Source organism: Dicentrarchus labrax, unplaced genomic scaffold (genome assembly GCF_905237075.1).
Source record: "Dicentrarchus labrax unplaced genomic scaffold, dlabrax2021, whole genome shotgun sequence".
Classification (NCBI taxonomy): domain Eukaryota; kingdom Metazoa; phylum Chordata; class Actinopteri; family Moronidae; genus Dicentrarchus; species Dicentrarchus labrax.
In genome coordinates, this window is record NW_026136710.1 from 15253330 (window position 1) to 15274455 (window position 21126).

The following is a 21126-nucleotide window of genomic DNA, read 5'->3' on the forward strand; positions in this document are numbered from 1 at the left end:
GCCGACTCAGAGTGAGTGTGGTGTGACTGGTATGATGTGGTTTGCTTTCCTGATCAGCAGCAGTGACCATTACAAGAGAGAAACATGCTTAAAAACACCAGAGAGATGGAGAGCAGCTCCCAGTTGGTGTCTGCAAGCTGTCATGTTACCTTCATCTGTCTTCAAGCCCAGACTTCTTTTCAATGACACAAAATAATTACACAGTCGGCCGCAACACATAGTACTCAAAAAAATCTGTCAAATTCACGTGACCACAGTTATAGCCAATAAAGTCGTTCAGATTCCTTTATTTTTCTAGAAAAATATTTTACATTAGAAAACACAGCTTAAAATATACACAGTCCACTCAGTTATGCAATAACTGCAGAACCTTTCAACTCAAATATATCAGTCTATAGGTAAATATATCTTTACAGCAAGAATAAATCCAGGGGCCGAGTTGTGACTCTTGTCTTCAGAAGGATTTCGGGGTGATGAAGGAAATCTATCCAACAGTCACAAAAAGGCTCTATAAATTCTATGACCTGATCAAAACAATGTAAAATAAACGGGTATATCATTTCATCTGAATTGGATACAAAAGATACAACTAAACCAAGAGCAGGGAATGCTTCCGGACTGGAGGTTTAAATGATGAACCCATTGAAATACGTACAGGAGCAGCAGTTCCTAACTTCAGAGTACAGTTGAGGGATTTAAGCAGGAAAACTGGTCCACCCACCTACTCATCCATCCACCTTTACACTCTCACAGCAAGAAGTTTGCACACTGCCTGCAAGAGCAGGAGCCAAAACATTCATGCTGATCACGAGTCAAGCTAGTTCCGACCTAAACTTATATATATATATATATATATATATATATATATATATATATATCCTCAATTACCTCTGGTGCTATCCAGCCATGCAGATAATTTCTGAGACACCCAATACAATGGAGGTGAATGGAAAGTGCTAGTCGTGCACACAGCAATGAAAAAATACTTTTAAAACTTTAAATCTTTTCAAATTCAATAGCAGTATGTCTTTTCAGAAACAGTGTCCCGTGTTACTCTGGATAATCTATGGACATTGTTGTAAACAGTTTTCTCTGGAACTACTTTTTAACAAAGGAAATAATCCCTATGAGGTCTGAGGATTATCCAGAGTAACACTGACAATGTTTTTTTGCAAAGACACGCTACTGTTGAGTCTTTCAAATGTCATTTTCCAGTGTGTTGAGCAGCACAAACAAAACTCCTTTCATCTCCATTGTACTAGGGTGGAGGCAGGAACTGTACAGAAACAAAAACTGAACCATCTAGTGGCTGGATACAGCTAGAGGTAAGAGAGAGAGAGAGAAAGAGAGAGAGAGAGAGAGAGAGAGAGAGAGAGAGAGAGAGAGAGAGAGAGAGAGCGAGTGAGAGAGTTGAAAATATGCTTTTTGGTCATTTTTAACTAATTTTGGTGACCTACCCTGTAATAAAGCATCTGCTGTAAATTCATAAAATATGCAACAGTATGTGATGACGTGGTGTTCGCCTTTGCACCTGCCTACATCCCAGAATGCCTTAAACTGGTTTGTATGCAAGGCTTTGTTGCTGTAAACCTGCTGCACACACAGACAAATAATCACTGTCGGTGCTCTTGGAATACATTTTCTGTTCAATAACCTTTTCCTTGTAGAGATGAGGCAGTTTGACCATTCAGTGAAAAATGTTGTAAAGCATTGTGAGTGGATTGTTGCCTATAAGGATGATTATTTTAGCTGGCAATGCCCACCAAATGACATGTAAAATAAATAACAGCAAAATTAGCAGGAAAAAAAGAATACCAAATGATATAATAAAAACAACATTTTCCAGTTCTTCCAATAACTGTCCACTGGCCCTCCAACAATCAGCTCAGGAACTCTGTCCCCTGCTTTGGCATCATAGCAGTTCAGAGCAGAGGGCCAGCGAGAGCGTCCAGAGAGGTGGCAGAAGCCACAGGGGTGATGGGGAGGGGCGGGCGCCTAAAGGCGAGGCAGTGTCAGAGGTGCAGGAGCACACCTCGTATCCATTCTCTGCGTGGTCCGGGTGATGGTGCACGTTGCCTCTCGTCTCTGTGCTTTTGGGCTCTGTGTCCGGAGAGTCCGACTGCATCTCGGTGCAAAGCAGCCAGTCTTTAGCGATGAGGCGGGGGTAACCCGCCTCCACCTCCATGTCGCTGCTAGGCACTCGCCAGTACTCCTTCCCCTTGAAGAAATAGGACGAGCCTTTGGAGAGAGAAGGCACAGAGTTGGTATTAGTGTGTGTGTGTGTGTGTACGACATAGCACAAGATTATAATACATGCCTATACGAACTTTGTAATTCACACCAGGTACGGAGTTGTCTTTGCTTTCATCTGGAATAACCAACAAGCACAGAACACATAAAACAAAAAGGGTTCTTCAGTTCATGAATAATATATAACATGCTGGGATTACAAAAAACACATAAAGGGTGTGTATGGCCTTGCATCTACATTGGAGAATCATTTTTTTCCTTCCCAAAACCATCTGAATGTACCATCTATTTTTTCAAATCAGACCTGCTCTAAAATCTAAGCCATGACACTACCACAAAATGGTGATGTAACTTTAGCAAAAAGAAAAAAAAGACAAGACGTTCATTCTGTGGAAAATAGTATAATACATTTGTTATTGCTTCCCATTGATGCTTTCACCTGTGTAACTTCTCTCCTTACTGAAAAAAAAGTCCATAAAAAACCATTTCACAGACCTGCGCTTTGCACATAAAACGAGCCCTAGTCTATTGGCACGAGACTAGATAAGCAGTTGGTTTGTTCGCTGTTCAGATGGTAGGCACTGTTCTTTCCATATAACAGCTACCCCGGCACACATCAGTATTTTACAGCACAGCTTTTATTTTTTTGGTGGCTGTTATTTGCTGTGGGACGCGATGATTCAGCTTGGGGCTGATGGATGATATGAACCAAATCTAAGGTGGCAGACGTATCCTGTATATACATGGATGTTGTGCAGAATAGCTGTAGCCGGTAACTTTGTTCTAGTGATAGCTGCAAGATTGAGCACCCACACTGGAGGAGACTAGATAATTGAGCACCAGTAGGAGCATGCAAAAAACGAACCTTAAATTAGAGTCTTTGGAGAGAAGCTGCATTTAGTGTTGCTCTTTAGAGGAAGAACCCAGACAGATTTTGCCTTACTAGTGTTTTCTTTTGTTACATTACATACAAGTGATACATTCATGTGCATTTATATCCTATATGAGGAGGGAAATGGTAAATCTGGACAGGATTACATACATAAAAGGGCTTCATGCCATGTTGTAGGGTCTCTGTGGGTGTGCTGGAAAGCACAGAACACAGCAACGCCTTATGGGCATTCTTGACACGGCAATTTTCACTGTGCCACTTGATCGTTACTGACACACCCCCCTACTGTGGCTGTCCTTTCACTTCAGGGTACTTAAGTTAATTAGTCACCAAAATGCCAAATGGGCACCAGCAGAAGAAAAGAAAACACTAAACGCAGTGTGCTAATAATGAAAATACCACTTTGTAGGAACAAAACCTCCACAATGCGCTCTGTGCCGTTATGGAAAATGGGACCAAAATAATGAATGCATTGAAATTTACTTAAGAAGAGTAAGAATTTGGTTTACCAACATAAATTCAGTTTCCTGGTGACCACCTATAAGTTTCTTCTATATAAGTTTATTATTATTATAAAAAGAAAGATCTGTTAAAAAAACATATTTGAGCTTTATTATATGCATATGTATATCATTTCTGTCCACACACAATTAAATTCTTTATTTTCCTCTTTTAATTTTTCGATTTTGAATCTATAGCTAGCCTAGCTAGGGAGACACAAGACCAGCACCAGCCAGGGCTGTAGCCAGAATTTTAGATATAGGAAGGTCATGATTCTGAGCCCCGCCAGGGGGGTTTGGGGCCATCAATCATTAGTCAGCTAATGTTTTGCTACCATTAGCTAACTTAAGATGTGACAAGATAAAGTGTGTCACTTTTATCTTTTAACCAACTTCAGAATTTGGTTGCCTTTTTAACATATACATACAGTGAAAGTTGACCGAAGTAGACTGAAGCTCAGGCTTAGGTTGCCTATGCCTGAGCTTAACAAACATAATATAGATGCTATTGGATGGGTACTATTCAGTTTCTTCATTAAATGGAGCTTGAGACAAAAAAGACGAGAGAAGTATTAAGAACACTGAACATTACATGTTTCAGGCTCATTCATTTTCTCAACTAGTCACTGAAATAAATAGGAGGCGAGAGATAAACGAGTGAAGAATGTTCTCTCGTTGTTAATGGCCTTGAAGCTCGCCATTAACTGTGGAGTAAATATTCTTGGTGTTTAAATGCTTGTCTCACAAAGTCTATAGAACATTATCATATAGATATGGGCCTACATTCTTCAAAGAGGTGAAGGAAGACAATGAGATGAGAGAAAATAGGATGGAGGACACAGAATGATTAAAGCATTCAGATTACTTCTGAATGTTTTCTTGCAGTCAAGAACCTGTGCCCTTAGTGGACAATCCACCAAAGAAAATTTGTGAGCAATCTGTTCAAGCATCACTTTTTAATCAAAAGGAATAATGCAGCAATCTTTTTGCAGCAATGTATTGCCTGCATGGCTCTTTAAGCTACACAGAGGAATGAGAACTGGCTGCTTCACGGAGGCAGCTCTGTACTCTTTATTTCTTTATGCATTGGTCTTGATAATAAATTCCAACTTTATGGCAGACAGAAATAAGGCCTAAAAGTTTTTACTTCTACTGTAGGTTACCCTTTCTTTGAGGAAACAATGACTGTCTTTCATTTTTAAACAAAACCAAGGGGCTGAACCCTTCTTACTAAAAGCCCTTATTTCTCTTTCTGATGGCTGTGGCTCTTAAAATAAAGGGTTTTGTTATTTTGATGTTCATAATGGGTAAGAGCAACAATTAAAACTCCTAAAATGTACAATGTAATGTAAAACAGGAGTGGCTCACAGCACCTACCTCCTGTTTATAATCATAAGAGTATATTCAAGCTGGGCTGCAGAAATAAAATAAGGTATGCTCTATAGTGCAAATAAACGCACTGTACCTCAGAATGTATGAAGACTCAACACAATTCATTTCTCTACCTGAATCATAAAAACAAGTCTGCTCTGTGCAGCCCTTTTCAGTGAGGACTGACCGTATCCTCGCTTTCCTATTTGTCCTCATTTTCTTAGTCTAGAACTGACCTTGATACTCACAAAGGTAGAGGTACAACACACACTCACAAAGTCACTCTCTTTATCCATCTATCACTATTATTGGAAGTCCAAAGCCACAGGGCTGAATGGCACTTCTTCAAATTCTTCTTTCTTTTCCTGAGAGACTAAAAGTCTTGGAGCTGTCAAAAGTGGTGAAGAAATGTCAGATCTCACCCACTACTGGCTTTTCTTCAGCCAAAACTCTCTTTATATTACATTTGTGGCAATTTCTGCTCTTGAGGGACTTCTCGTGTTGACACAAAAGAATTAAAGGATAAGTCTGATGTTACTGTATATTTTTCTTGTCAACAAATCACATGAAAAGACGAAAACAAACAATGTTTCTGTGGCACTCAGCAACAGGCCCATTCATTCAAACTGAAGATGTAAAATCCCTAAAACTTTTTTTTAGAGAGTTTTTAGCAACTCAACAGGAATAACTAGTGTATTCATTGGGGACTATTTTCAACTGTGGATTACAATATACAATATACTAGCAAAACAGAATGTGTGGGATTGACTCAAAATTAGTTCCTGGTAATGAAGGAACATGTCCCAAAGTGGAATGGTGTCATCGATGTGTTTTTACTAGTTTTTGGACAACAATGGAACTGTATAGCACAGGGGAATAAACTACAGCAGGCTTTAGCTGTGTAGCAGATTCCACTTATCACTATTAGCAGGCCATTATTTGCCATTATTAATGTACATTTAATTTATTACTCATCCATCAAATTTCAACATTATGTCATGTGCTAATTTATTTTTGTTAATATTGTTTAATATTATTATTAGTTCTCCACTGGAACGGGTGTGTTGTGTGTATGATGAGCGCCATCTGCTGGGCTCCTGCAGATCTGAGGGGTGCTGTCCCTGTGGTGGTTGGTCTGTTAAAATATGTTTGTTTTTGTTGGCAAAAGTGTATTTCTCCATGTTGTGTGTCAAAGATGGCATTCAGTAAGAAAACTGTAAAACTCTTGATACTGCTGGTGAGAGATTTGTTGAGCTCACCGTGTTATCGGCCACTTCGCTAGCTTGACTGTAGCTTCATGAGAAGCCAAAAAGTGAGGGTTTGGTGCCTGATTCATTTTGGTCTTTTCATGAAATGTGTTGGCAAAAAGAAATAAATATAAAATATAGAACATTACCAGCATTATCCTTTCAGGGAAAACTATTAAGACTATGAACTGTAGCAAAAAAAAAAAAGTCTGTTTCCTCTGAAAACTGCTTTTGTTAAAAAAAAGAGTGGGAGACTTTAGATTTTAGGTTTTCAACCTTTGATTCCAGAACAGCTACTATGAAAAGGAAAAAAAAACTGCTGTCTTTATGGTAACAGAGGTTTGAATCTATTAATGTAACACTGCTACAATTATGGATGCTGACTAGTTTATGTGAACTTCCTCTACAGGTTAAAGATAATATTCATGCCTGATAAATTTCATTTCCCTCTCCTGATACCTTTTTCTGTCCATGACTAAAAGGCTAAACTATTCCTGAGTGCCATACTGATGTTAGCAGCTATGATTATTATCATCATTACAGCTACATTAATACCCTTTATGGCCTTTTTTTCTCCCTCCACAGCAACCGTTGTCTGTCGTTTTACTGCCTTTCTCTGTCTCTGTGTAATTTCTCTATGTGTCCTCTGAGTCAAGCCATCTATCTTTCTAACATCTCTTCATTTTCTTCCCTTGTCTTTACTATCTTTCTTCATCCTCAGGTGTCCCCATATCTCCTCTTGTCTGGATTCCTCCTTCCAGTCCTCTCTTCACATATCCCTCCCCGTCTTTCTGGTCTATTTTCATAACGAGGTGTCAGCATATCTCTTCTCCCCTCCTTGCTGTCATATCACTCTTTTCTCTCACCCCATGTCTTTTCTCTCTCTATTCATCCTGAGCTGAAACAAACGGTGAACAGACTTTGATGTGGCTCCAGTTCCCAGGCCCCATGGTCTGTCTATGTGCGTTTATGCGTGTAGGTTTCCAAGTCTACCCTTCCAGGCTCTGCGGCGATAATGGCCGGGGGTGAAGCAGAGTCAGGCCTGTGCGATTGGCCTCGTCTCACACACACACACACACACACACACACACACACACACACACATGTGCGTACACACATCAAAGAGCTTGGAGCGAGACCGAAGACAGAACACAGACCACTAAACACCTGACAGGGAAAGCGCTTCCTTGTATTCACATGCTGCAGGGGGGATTAGGGACATCCTGGCTTCCTCTGTGAGGGGCCTCAAATTTCAGGACTCAGTGGCTGGTTGTTTGGGGGTATTTTTAAAATCTCAAAATGCCCTAGTATCATTCAGAGCTTAACACACACTAGCCCAACAGGATAAATATATTGCACAAACTTTCTGAAACAAATGGTGTTGGACCACTTTACATCTCTCATTAACATGCACATGTAATCAAATGAGCTATGATTCTTTGGTGGAAGCAGGCGTTGCGACCTTGACATTCAGCTGCTACAGTGGAGCTGCTCACTATGATTACACTGGGCCAGCTCCAAGGTTTGAATGTGTTTGACTGTGTGAATGCGAAGCAGAGTGTTGGCAATAAAGGACCATGTGTGCTACGTCAAAATAACAGATAAAAAGGTTAAAAAAATGATTTCGACACGCGAAAGAAAAAAAACAATCAAATGCCTCTAATCTGCATACTGCAGCCAGTATGCCAACAAAAAAATTGTGCATGCATATCGCTGGGGAGACTGCCAACATAAAGTAAATCAAAATAAATGTTACGGCAGATGCACTGTACGAACAATGACAAATTTGACATTTTTCTCAGGTGTCAGGTCAGGTGTTTCTCAAATGTCTTATCTATGAGAGATAGAAGTTGATTTAAACTAGTACATTAAAGTTTAATACAAACTGCTTTTAACATGTCGTAAAATTGATAACAATGATTTATTTATTTTTTTGGGCCTTTTTGTTGGCTTTCTTGATAGAAAGCCAACAGGCCGCTGCAGCAGCTCCGTATAAGGGTAGCCAGCTCTACCGACTGAGCAAACAGGGGACCCTGATAACAATAATTTAAATTTGCTGATGGTAAACGAAAATATCATGTCAAATGTCTTTACGAACAGACACGAGTAGCAATATGTGAAAATAAAAAAGAGAGATGAAAGTAGTAAAAACCCTGTAATCCAACTCAAACATAATTATGTCACTAAATGCCATTGGCACCACTCATTAAAGTAAGCAAGGGGCCTTTGCTGCATTTCATCCCCTTTATCTCTCCCATTTCCTGTCACTCTTCAGCTGTCATTATCAATTAAAGTCAATTAAAGCTACTCCCCCCCACCCCCCCAAAAAAATGTATGAAAAAAGTAAGCAAGACACAGTGGTAATGCTAGCATGCTAATGCCTAGCAGGTATGATGTTTATTTTGATTACCATCTTATATGAGCGTGCTAGCATTTTGCTCAGTAGTGTTAGCCTTGAACTCATATTTCAGTCTGTATGTGAGTGGTGGATGGACCGAGGGACAAACAGACATTAATCCTTAGAGTCACATTGTAGCTGTATTCAGGTGATTACACCTATTTCAGTGTTTTACTGCTCCTGGGAAGTTGACTCAGGGTCGTGATCTGATCGTAAAAAACTTCATCCAAAACTTGAGGCTGCACGTGTGCTAACTTGCATAATGGTTCCGTCCTTGACTCATTTTTCTCTCGTAATCCTCTCCTCTTTGAGGATTTCCCCTGAGAAGGATATTGCATGATCTTGCCTTAGGCCCCAGCAAATACCAGAGCTATCAGTGGTCTGAGTGGTACAACCTTATTTTTCTCTGAGAAATGCAATAATTTATCGCTGGAAGAAACAGGCATTGGTGATTCATCATTTATACATTGACTATAATCAATTAGTCTTAATAATCCATTTTTAATAAAGACAGAAGAGGTCAAAATATGTCACTGGTTTCTACACACCTTTTAACTCTGGGTGATAAATTACTTTTGGGGGTATAGTTTTGATCATTTATTTCGTGGAATATTGAAAAAGCTGCATACTGTTTTCTTATTCCAATCCCACATACATTTATCTGAAGTTCTTTAGAGAAGCCAACCTGTTATTGAAACAGAGGAAGACAAAGAGAGACATCTGCTTTTGTGGTATTCTCTCATTTTATGATACAATATCATTGTTATTTATGTATCCGTATTTTATGTCTGCCTTTTATTGTAAAGCACTTTGTTACACCTGCTCAAGAAAGGTGTTATATACAAGAACTTTCTTTATGTTCTAATTCAAAAGCAAAAGAGGTTCAAAGGTTGACCACACTTACTGACCAACACTAGCCTTCGACTACGCTGTGTGATGTGTTGTCCTAACACAGAGTAAAGAGGACATGATTGACATGAGGGAAGAAACCAGGACACAATAGAGGGACAACATTTCCCAAGATTTCTGGGAGTACCTCGAGGTTTCCTACCGAGTTAGAGGAATGTTCTGGGAAAAAAGAAACAACCAAGGTCTCAATAGGCGGCTAGGAAATGGATTAATGTGTCAGTATCATCTTTTGATCTTGGTAATATAAGGCCTGGCAGGCTCGCACTCTCAGCCCTATGGTGCTAATAGCTAATATCATTGGGAGGCCAGCCACGTCAGTGCTTTACATCATTTAAAGACCCCAGAGATAAATCACTGAGGGACCATGATGGAATAAGAAAATGTTTTTAAGGTTACTCACCATCAGACCATCTCATGGCGTCATCCAGTTGTGACGGCAGCCCCTTCCAAAGCGTGCTGTCTTTAGGGTAGCCCAGGTCCATACGTCTGAGGTGGTCATCGTAGCGCCAGTAGTGGTTGTCCTTGAAGAAGTAGGTTTTGTCGTTGTGTAGCCAAACAAAGGCAGCATCAACGCCCTCCGAGGGTAGGCCGAAGTCACTGATAGAACGAGGGTAACCCTCCTCCACAATATTGTCCTTAAATACCCAGTACTTTAGACCTGAAGGGTGGACATAGAAAATTGACCTTTAAATATATAGTTTTATTCATCACACACAGAAGACAGTGTGTGCACTTAAGATTATACATTTGAAAAGATGAGAGACCTGAAATATATGTACAGGATCTTCTTGATATTTTTGTTACACAGCCAATAAAGAACATTCTCTGCAGGGAAAGCTGCCCTTGTTTCTGCACCCCTGTTGTTTTTCTTAAATGAAATGTATAATTCATCTGCCCTATCACATAGAGAAACAAAATGTCATAATTCCCTTCAAAGTGCCAGCCACGTTGAAAGTAAGGTGTGAACTGCCTCTTTTCATCTTTCCTCCTTATAGTTTGAATGAGTCACACTTTAAAAAGTCTGGTGGTCATCGACCTTCTGGATGCACTGTCACTTAAAATGCAGTATGTACTAAATCATGTGTATTAAACAGTGTATTTGAACTATCAAATCTGTTTCAAATATACAGTTTATTTGTGCAGATGCCTACTGGCATTACTGAACCAGACAAACTTTTTGTACATTGTAGGACTCATTCCAAGGGCTGATAACATATTGGAATGTAGATTTTGTTTGGTACTGTACCTTTGAAAAAGACTATTTTGTGGTCCCCAGGCCTCTCATACACAGCATCCACACTGTCCAGATTTATTGGAAGGCCCCTCCAGAAGCGATGGATCTGAGCGGGACGCAGAGACACCAGGTGCTTCTCTCTTGTTAGTCGCCAGAAGTACTTTCCTAAGAGGTAGGGGACGGTTAGCAGGATCAGCAGTATTCAGGATGCTGATAGCAAATAATATTGGCGAATATTATCAGTTATTTCTTATGCAATCCCCAAGGGAAATCTTGCAATAGAGTGAATGAATAAATTAATTACATGTTATGAATTCATTTATTATTGGTCTTAATCAAGAGGTATTAGCTGTTTCCTTTCCTGCAGTGTGTTTATTGTCATCTTTAGCTGACTGAAAATGAGGGTTCACATTCTTTCAGAATAACATAATGCTGTCAGTCAGACAACAAGCCAAATATAACAGACTGAGTCATGTGTCTCAAGGAGTGGTCCTGGTTCAAGAGGTTAAGCATTTGTGTCAGGTAACAATGGTCTATAAACTTTATTTGTTACATAAAAGGTTAAAAAAGGTTTTAAAAATGTCAGTTAAAGTTCGGGACATTTTGCTAACACTTCTGCTGCTGAGGGTATGTGGGTCTGTTTCTTGTTTCTGTTGTCAGTGGGAGGCTAGGGGTCATTCCTCCAGAGGGCAAGCATGAAAGCCTGATGTAATTTTTGGACTGCAGTCTCTCAGCGGGGCTCAACGGGCTCCGTTGGGTGTCTACAACTACCACACGCTCTCATCCTCATCCTTTTTCCTTTTCTCTCCACTTCTTTAATTTGCTCTGCCTCCCCTGACTTCCGCTCATTTAGCTAATTTCTTTTTATTTTTCCCACGCAGCTATGCAGCTTTGCGTCTGTCTGTCTGTCTCCCTTTGTGACTCCGTACCTTTGAAAAAGAAGGCCTCCCCTCGTATCTGGGCCACTGCATCAAAGTGACTGGTGCATCTGTCGGGGGCATCTCGCGCCAGCCTGAGAGAGATGTGAAGAAAGTAGGAGGAGAGAAGATAGGGAAAAGAGGAGAAAAAAAGAACCTCTTATGTAAAACTGGACATTAACACTTTTTGAACACCACATTTTCTGCACTCTGACGAGTTAATTATTATCTGAAATGACATATCATATCATATAATTTCATATCTATAAAAGTCAAGTTTATTAGTTGCAAAACCCATTAATACTTCCTTTAAATGAGATATGTGTTAATCCTTTCTATGCATCAAAATTTTGTTCACGCTTCTCTGACTGGGTGTGCATGAATCAGTAAAACCAGGCTAAACAAAAGAGGAGATGCTATCAGGCTGACACGGTGAGGTCCCTCGGTGCATTTATCTCTGGGGTTTCTAAGTGATTTAAAGCACTGACGTGGCTGGCCTGCCAATGATGAAGCCATTAGCACCGCGGGGCTGAGAGTGGGAGCCCGCCAGGCCTTATATTACCAACAAAGGTCTCTTTTCAGAGCTCTATTAACACTACACCACTGCCTAGTGGTCAGTACAGGTGCCCTTGTCAGGTCTAATCCAGCTTTTTAACACATCATGACCTGATGGGAGTGGAAGTCCGAAACTTGGGAGCAAAAGATGGTTAATTATCCCACCACTTTACCTGCCGTTTAGCTTCAACATCCTTCTCAGTGCTGCCTCATTGTTTACTGTTGTGTGTGTGCATTCACATGTGTTTTCTGAAACAAACTGGAATTACAGACCTTCAGAATTAAGACTTTTTCGTGAAGTCTTTTGTTGGACCCCTTGGGGGCTACTTTAAGGTTAGTGCTTTGTGGTTTGGGTCTGCGTGTGAGTGTGCGTATGTACACTCAAAATACATAAATGGACAAAATTAAGTCTAATTATCCTTGATAATCTGAAAAACTACAGGCTCATAGCCGCCCAACTTGCTTTAGGGAATTACTTAATTAGACGGGCAGACTCCCAAGCTCACTCTCGGCCTCTTAGCTAATTTGCTTTGTTGGCACCTCATGACTTCTTATCAAGCTCCAAAAAAACTGTTTTTACAATCCATGTTGAGTATTCCTGCATGGATTCATTACATTGTTTCTCAGTGCAAGTGAGGGAAAAGTAAGAAATGTTTTTTTGCAATATAATTATGCTAAAGTGCAGGGAACCATCAGAAAATAGAGATCTTTCTACAATGAGAACCAATACAGTTATCCTGCAATAAATACCACCTACGTGAGGCCTATTAAGAATACAGTATTATTATGGATGTGGCTGCTGGCCCCAGCTTGAAAATGGCCTCATTTCTATGGCTGTGTAAACATGCACAGTTAAAGAAATTATACCATCTTGAAAGAGGAAAACATAGCTTACATTAAAAATATTTATGAGATTCTTGTAGACGTTTATATGCACATCCACCTTTGCCAACTGAAACCATCAAACAAATCAAAGAACAGCACTTGTCCTAATAAGATGTGCTCTGAGTCGACTGTGTAGCAAGCATCAAGCACTCCTCTGTGCTCCACTTTTCTGGCCATTACAGCACAGGCAGTGTCATGTTGAATGGGATTTACAGAATGAAAGCTTGAAAAAAAGGGGTAGGGTCCTAGAGATAGAGACTGAGAGATTGTTGAAGAGGCCCAGGTTGACTTTTTTTCTGTGTAGAAAAGCACTATTACAGTAGATCATTTTTGTTGCATGTTAATAATTAATAATTAAAGTATCTTCACATCTACTTACATAACAGTGGATCTGTTTTCAGGAAGGTCCAGCAGGACAGGAGGTTCAGCCGTCTGGGAGGGGTTGCCTGGTCGGTTTGTGTGGGACACTGAGTCTCTGACTCCTAAAAGGTCAAACTCAAATGAATATAGAACACATTTTTTTGGCACATACTGTGTTTTATTTATTTGTTCACTGACATCCTTCACTCCTCTTCAAGTTCAGAATTCTCTTTCCTCACACTGCCATCACCTATATCTACGAATGTGTTAATGAGGTCACGTGCCACAACGGGGTTCAATTAACTCCATCTGTGTTTTGATTAAATCAATAACCTTGCTCTATAGAACTCATCAGTTGCTGCTTCCTGCATGAGGAGGCCTCTGTATCTTCACTCTGCTGAGCTGTCACCAGAAAACGGGTGTTTCCACCGCTGCACCGGGAAAACACATAATTACAGCAGAGGCTCATGAGTCATGGTCAGTGGAGTAGAGGAAAATTCTGTGAATGCAGATAAGAGTAAAGTATGTCTCCACAATGTTTACACACACAGACACACACCCTGAGACTTCACAGCACTGATCGCACATTGAGAAGAGGCAGAAACATCTTCAAGATTCAGATGAACAGGTAATTTAGCAAGTAGTGTAGCATACATTTCATGTTCATAATGATATAATGCTGTCAACAATGAGGAAAGAATTCTGTTTGCAGAAAAGTGGAGAGTAGTATACAAGCAGACAGCAGTGATTGTACAAAATACTTCCATTTATGAGGCGCCCTTCATAGTTACATGGCCACTTTGTTTTTATCCATCATCCCTGCACTAATCAATTACTGAAATACATTTTTCACATTTGTGTGTTTTTTGTAACACTCGAGGCAGATTTATTAATTGAAATTCTGATGGAAATGCAACTAAGTCAATTTTCCACCCATATATCTCTTTCATACATACACACACAGCAAGTTGACTACATGTTCCCCCGTACCGTAGAGCTGCCAGACGCGGACCTTGTCTTCATAGGGTAGGTCGTATTTCAAAGGGTCTCCTACAGGACCCTGGTAGTACGGTCTCATGATGGACTCGATGGCTGATGTGTGGACCAGGCCGATGGCATGACCAAACTCATGGACAGCGACCGCAAACAGATCCATCCCATGAGAGTCTGACGGAGTTTACACAATGGTGGAAAAACATAATAAGAAAATGCAGGGAAGGGAATAGGCATTTTTTTGGTCACAATAGAATACTTACTGGGTGAAAATGGGTGCTAAATGCTCAATCTGACATATAATTCTCAATTGAACAATATAGATTATATGCCTTTCATAATGAAGCAACAACCTGAGAAATACATGGGGATTAATGTGGACACTGCTCAGCATTGTTAACTTGTTTAACATGAGTTTCTATTGTGACTACAGTCACTATGGCTACAGTGGGGTTACTACAGAGTTGGTCCTGCCACTAATTTAGATATAAGAAGGTAGCTTGTAAGGCAATTTGCATCCCATTTAAATATTTTCTGCTATTCTTGATCACAAAGATAATAGGACCCAATAGTACAGAGTAAAGTGGTTGCATTTACAATTAGGTAACAGAATAATGAAATGAGGTCTAGGAGGTAGCCTGTCAGGTTGAATCTCCAGTGTAAAAACAACATTACAGCTATGTGAATGGAACTAGTCAGCTTCAGACTTGGTTAATGTGTGAGTGGGTTCTGATTAAACAGCTTTTCAACCATGACCAATAGCATAGTTCAAATGGTCAAGCATGTTAAATTCTTTGTTCAGTATACTGTAAGTTTGTGTATGAACTGGGGATAAAAGAGTTGCTTTGGAAAGACCCACTGGTGACATCACCAGTGACCTTTCTGCTACAAGTTTGCCTCCTAAATTGACCCTGTCAAACCCCAGTTCAGGTGTTTTATCCTTTTTCAACTCATCTGCTTATGGTGCAAATTAAGAGGCATGACAGACAGCTCAGGAGGCTTTGAGTGCTGTTAGGCACGTGGTGCAGTGAGATAACTATGGTAATACTGCCTGAGTCCCTGGGCTGGCAATCAAAACCTGAGTGCAGAAAGATACCTTAAGAGCCTACAGGCTATTAAAGCACCTTTCACTTGATGTTCAGCTAAAAAAAAGAAAATAAAAAGCCCAAACTCTTTGTCAGACTCTACGAAGCAAGACAAAACCTGGGGCTTGGAGATTTAGATAAGCAAAAATCTGGAGAGCTAGCGTGTCGAGCCAAGCTAGCTTAGAGTTCCTTGGTGGCCGGGCTCAAGTCTGCATTCAGTTTACCTACGGTTGGCCCCGGCTTGGGACATGCACTCATGCTTACAATATCCAACTGGGTTATTCCGAAGGCAAATTCCAACTCTAATCTACAGGAGCACATGGCGCACAGAGGAAAGGTGCACAAAAGAAAGGATATGGAGAGACAGAACAGGGGCTCAGAACAGAATATGTACCATGTCATCATATTTACGGTCCATGTGAGGATGACAGAATAAATGTAATGCCTGTGGACAAAGTAGGAGCGGAGAGAATTGGGTGGATGAACCAGATTCATTTAAGAAGGCTGAGGGAGATAGAGACACAGACAAGACTTTTGTGTACCTCTACAGAGTACTGAATACAGAATCCAGTCAGCCATTAAGTTGCTTTTTTATCACCTTAAACACTTTTATTGCATGATGCTGAGATGGGAATTAAGAGCTTCATTCACTAGAACTCTAAACTCTTCCTGTGCCCCATTCCTCCAGTCCTCAAAAACTAGGATCACAGGACAGAGTTGCTTTAATGTTAGAAGACCTTTGAAAGACTTATGTCTGGCTACCTCAAAAACATCACACACTCCTTCGCAGAAGCCGTGAAGTTTGCCTACAGGGCCAACATGTTTATTGAGGATGCAGACAACATGAGTCTGGAGTACCTTTGAGATATTGTTTATGGACTTTTTATTTGCAATTGACACTTTCATTCGAGAGCTCCTGGTCTCCTGGATTGCACCGGTTATTCACAAATATCTTACTCTATTCATAGTACCTAAGCTAGTTACAAACAAGTGCTTTACTAAATGGGGTTACACCATATAAGGACCAGTTTGTAGGACTAAGTGGCATCTAGTGGTGAAGTTGCAAATTACAACCAACTGAATGCCACCCACCTTACAAGCATGTAGGAGAAACTATGGTGGCTGTGAAACTCACAATAAAACATGGAAGGCCCTATCTGGACCCAGTGTTTGGTTTGTCCATTTTGGGCTACTGTAGAAACATGGCACTTCAACGTGGCTGACTCTGGCGAGTGCGTTCCTGTATTCAGGTGATTATACACTAATGAAAACAGTTATACATACTATATTCCATTCCATTTCTGCCAATATCTCTTTTTATATTTAATTTAAATGGGTTATATAGTAGCAAGCTAATGTTTGACAGTTGCTTCTGTTAGTTACGCAACAGTTACCCCTGGCAGTTACAGAGTGTAAACATTTAGTAACAACTAAGCTGTACCTAAGAATTTGTATGGTGCAACACGATTTGATTTAGTGGCGTCAATCTCAATAAACACTAATTACAATTTACAAAGAACTGATGCAACTGTCTCTTGGTCTCACAGCACAGCACAGCACCCTCCATCCCGCTCCAGTTTTTATCTGTTGTGCCTACCGGTGGTACCACTATACGTGTCCCCAGGTCATTTCCACCCTTCCCATTCATTGTCAATTTGTGTGTGAGCAAGCCTGGATTCTGCTCCTCTATCCTTTTCTTATCACACATATAGATGACTTCATGAATTATTTCATTGTTTAAGCAGGTCTGCCTGTGTGTGTGTGCTCTGTGTTTCCCTGGCACACAGCTTTATCATACAACTTGAAGAGGTTTAACCTAAAATTAAAATACAAGGTAACCTTTGAGGGAACAAACAGCTCTCTGAGCAAGGAGTGGAAATTCTCATCGTTTCACTTCGCTAACACGCTCTGCTCAGTACTGTCATCACTGAATTTATAACAGTCAGGAAATGGTAGGCCTGCTAGACAATCTTCCTTTGGGGTCACTAACACTAAATCAGAGGGCTCATCAGGGGATACACCTCATGCAACAGCTGAGAACATACAGCTGGTCAGAGACAGCAGTGTGGCCTATAGCCAACATCCAGTCCACCATTACACAAACCATTTCTCTCTGGTTCGGGCCACACAGCATAGCACCAGACCAAACAAATAATAAAGTAACCAGAGATCATTTCCAACAACATCCCCATTCCCCAAAATAAAACCTCTTCCATGCACATTGTACAAACTCCTCCTTCCAGGACGCATCTCTGGATAATTGGAGCCAAAACAGCCAGGCTGAAGAACAGCTTCTTCCCCTTGATTCATCCTCCAGTGCTCCTCATCAAAACATCCGCTCTTCCCCAAAGTGGTAAACAGAATGGACACCGGCACCATAATGTACAATAGCAGCCGCTGTCTCACAAAACCCTACAGCTGGTTCTTCCTTCATTGTCCTTAATCAATTACTTAGAACTTTAGGACTTGAATTTCACACTATGTTCCAGTTGGTAATCAATTTTTTTGTCTACTCAAGGTTAATTTAATTTGTTTTAACAAATCATTTAGTCTTTTCTCACAAACAATGTATAAGGTTGTTGGTGGGGCTTGTGGTGGGGCTGTATATCTCCTCAACTTATTATTTTGTCTTCTGTTATGTTTTATGTTGTTGCACATTGTGTCAAATATTTTTGTTCTGCAATCAAAGTTATTCTTTCATTTCAAAAAATTTATACCTATTCATATTGTAAAGAACGTTTCTCATTCTTCGTTTTTGTGTCTCTGATTGTTATCATAACTATGAAGGATTTCATTGGCAATGTCAGCTGTGGTACAGATGTATAACAACCTCCTCCCTCCACTTCCCTATTTAGATGGAAATTGCAAACTTTATTAGTCTATAAGTCTACAAAAAAATTAATTAGACATTGACAAAATGCAAACCAAATAAAAGGCCTGGAACAACCTTGTGTAATCCAAAATATTCAATATATGCTGTAGTTGCCTCCTTGTCTGTCAAAATTAAACTGACAATAATATACTAAGGTAACAAGTAGGGGTGTTTTTTTTTTTTTACTCTCTTTACAAAAACATACTGCATATACACTAAAAACTAAAGTTTCTCCATGTTTTACATACAATATATTAAAACACATATGGTGAAAAGTTGAACTGGCTGTGGTTGTATACTGTGTCAGGTATGATAAAGTATAATGAAATAACCTTTGTTTATATAGACCCTCTGGTGCTCCAGGTAAGCTTCCTTTGTTGTGGAATGTGCAATGGATACAGTGCGCACAAGTGCACGCTTTATTATGGTACAGCATGATGTAACCGATCTGACCTCCAGTACATGCGCCCATAGAAAGAAGCAGCTAGCTAACTTGTTAGCTATTACGTGGCCTACATTTACAGCACCTTTGCATGTGTTCATTTACCTTGACTGTCAAAGTGCATACTGGTTTTGCCATTGAGAGTGTTACTTGTTTTTATTATGTGGCACAGTTCTTTTTTTTGTTTCAGGTCCATGAAAGCAAATTTATTTTATTAGAATAATATCAGTGCAATGGAAACACAGAAAACAGTTACATTAGCTTATATCTCAAATATCCAATATGAACAATCAAGTAAGAGTAATGGCGTAAAAATTCAGCTGCGGTTACAGGCCACAAGAGTACAATCTTTTCTGATATATCCTGCATGCTCAATGAGCCCTAACGGAGCTGTGTGCTTACATGTTTATCCACCGGAGGTACGTGAACACAGCCCAGTCTTATATCCTCTAAAGCCGCTGACACAGCAGATCTGTCCACTGGCACAGTTGTTCAAATTTAACAAAAGTGACCACAAGAAACCTAATGGCTATGTTGCTTCATACTTCATGCAAACACAGTAGAGGAAAACACATAGTCTAGCTTAACATTATGACCACCTGGGCACAAACTGTGCTTAAAAGTTGACACATTTAATCTACAAATTATAATAATATGATATTAATCAGATGAATCAGTAATTTGAATCAGTAGTTTTTGATGGACTAAGCTTTAGAGGAACAATGATATATACAGTACGTACCCTTTATAGATGATGGCAGAAAAACTAAAATGATTAGTTTATGTAATTGATAAGGCAGGGAACATTAGTGGGTAAGGTTTCTTACTGCAGTACTTCACTCTGCCCTCCTACCTGTTCCAGCTTTATGTTGTGTTTGTTTGTCTATGGGTTCTGATTATGTTGCTATTTTCTGTGTCTGTATTGTTTTGCAGCATTATTTATTTATCTATTCTGTATTGTACTTGAATGATTTGTTATTGTCTGCTATGTTACAGCAAGCATCAGTCTGGAAATGTGGTGGTGTGAAACATAGGGCGGGAACAACATGTGACACGACATAAAGAGTTGGTTTTAAGACAGAACTCTAAATTACATTTTCAATTATGCTCTGTATAAGATACACATAACAACATAATGTAGCCTAGAACGTGTAAATTCATCCCTTGTATCATGACTGTCATTTTCCTTGTTCTTTAAGAGACTGTAACTTTACTTGCATATCTTTCCCTATTCTCCTTAACTAACAAAAAAGACAGACAGAGAATGACAAGGACAGTAACCTACATTGTTCCATAACCTAAATTGTTCCCTACATATTTCACAGAGATGAATTGAAGTCATATATAAGAAGGTAGTGAACTTGCAAAGTCAAAGTCAACACTAAATCTAAAAATCAAAACATACGGGTGTCCTATCCTAATGGTTAACACCATATAACCGCAACAGCCGGGCACCATTCCTGCTTCTCATCCCCCTTTCACCTCCTTCCTCTCTTATCTTGATACCTTCACCTATGAAATGAAGGCAAAAATGTGTGTGTCCCACTCCAGATGACTGTACCAAACTGACTGAAGCATCTGGTAGCAATAATGTATACATGTATGTCATATTATCTGAAAAGAAGTTTAAATGAACGACTGTATAGTAGCATTTATCTGCCTACCATTGTTTTGCATAAGTGTTTCTTCTCTCTCACTGAGGAATACATCCTCACAGAGACATATACACCTAAACAGTTGCACACACACGGAAAAAAATTTGATGTCATGAAAAATTCACCTGCTTAATGATGCTTTTGTTTTAGTCAGGGTAATCAGTTTGCAGAAGCAGATTGCTGGCAGAGTGATAATTAACAGAAGCAATCTGCTGCCTGTCAAAGCAAAAAACGGCACTTCCAGACCTCAACTTATTTGATCTCACTGAGATTCCGCCTCTCACGACTCCTAATGGACGTCGGAGCCATCAATCACACAGCAGGGGTGAATTGGTCCGCTAAATGTGGTGCTTAATATTCCACTATTCAGCATCATCATACACATTAGGACTTGGCCTTAGCAGAACCAGATTTAGGGTCCCGCTGAGAACAATGCACCGGGAGATGGGGGGGAAGGGAATTAGCAAAGGCAATTTCTCAGCTACGGATTTGTCTGATAAGGCTCATTTTTCTAAAGACGATTACATAGCTCTACAATCTGCTGAAGCACCAACATTCACT

General features: G+C 39.9%; 1 protein-coding gene across 1 annotated transcript in view; it reads right to left on the reverse strand.

Annotated features, from left to right (window-relative positions):
- Nucleotides 1–271: 271 nt before the first annotated feature.
- LOC127369980 (matrix metalloproteinase-17-like) overlaps nucleotides 272–21126 on the reverse strand; it is a 67289-nt gene continuing 46434 nt past the window's right edge. The window contains exons 5-10 of the mRNA XM_051411588.1: nucleotides 14509–14685; nucleotides 13538–13640; nucleotides 11731–11813; nucleotides 10814–10966; nucleotides 9968–10225; nucleotides 272–2238 (exon numbers count right to left, since the gene is read on the reverse strand). Of these exons, the coding sequence (XP_051267548.1) occupies nucleotides 1913–2238; nucleotides 9968–10225; nucleotides 10814–10966; nucleotides 11731–11813; nucleotides 13538–13640; nucleotides 14509–14685 (1100 nt within the window). The 3' untranslated portion in view covers nucleotides 272–1912. The remainder of the gene's footprint in view (nucleotides 2239–9967; nucleotides 10226–10813; nucleotides 10967–11730; nucleotides 11814–13537; nucleotides 13641–14508; nucleotides 14686–21126) is intronic.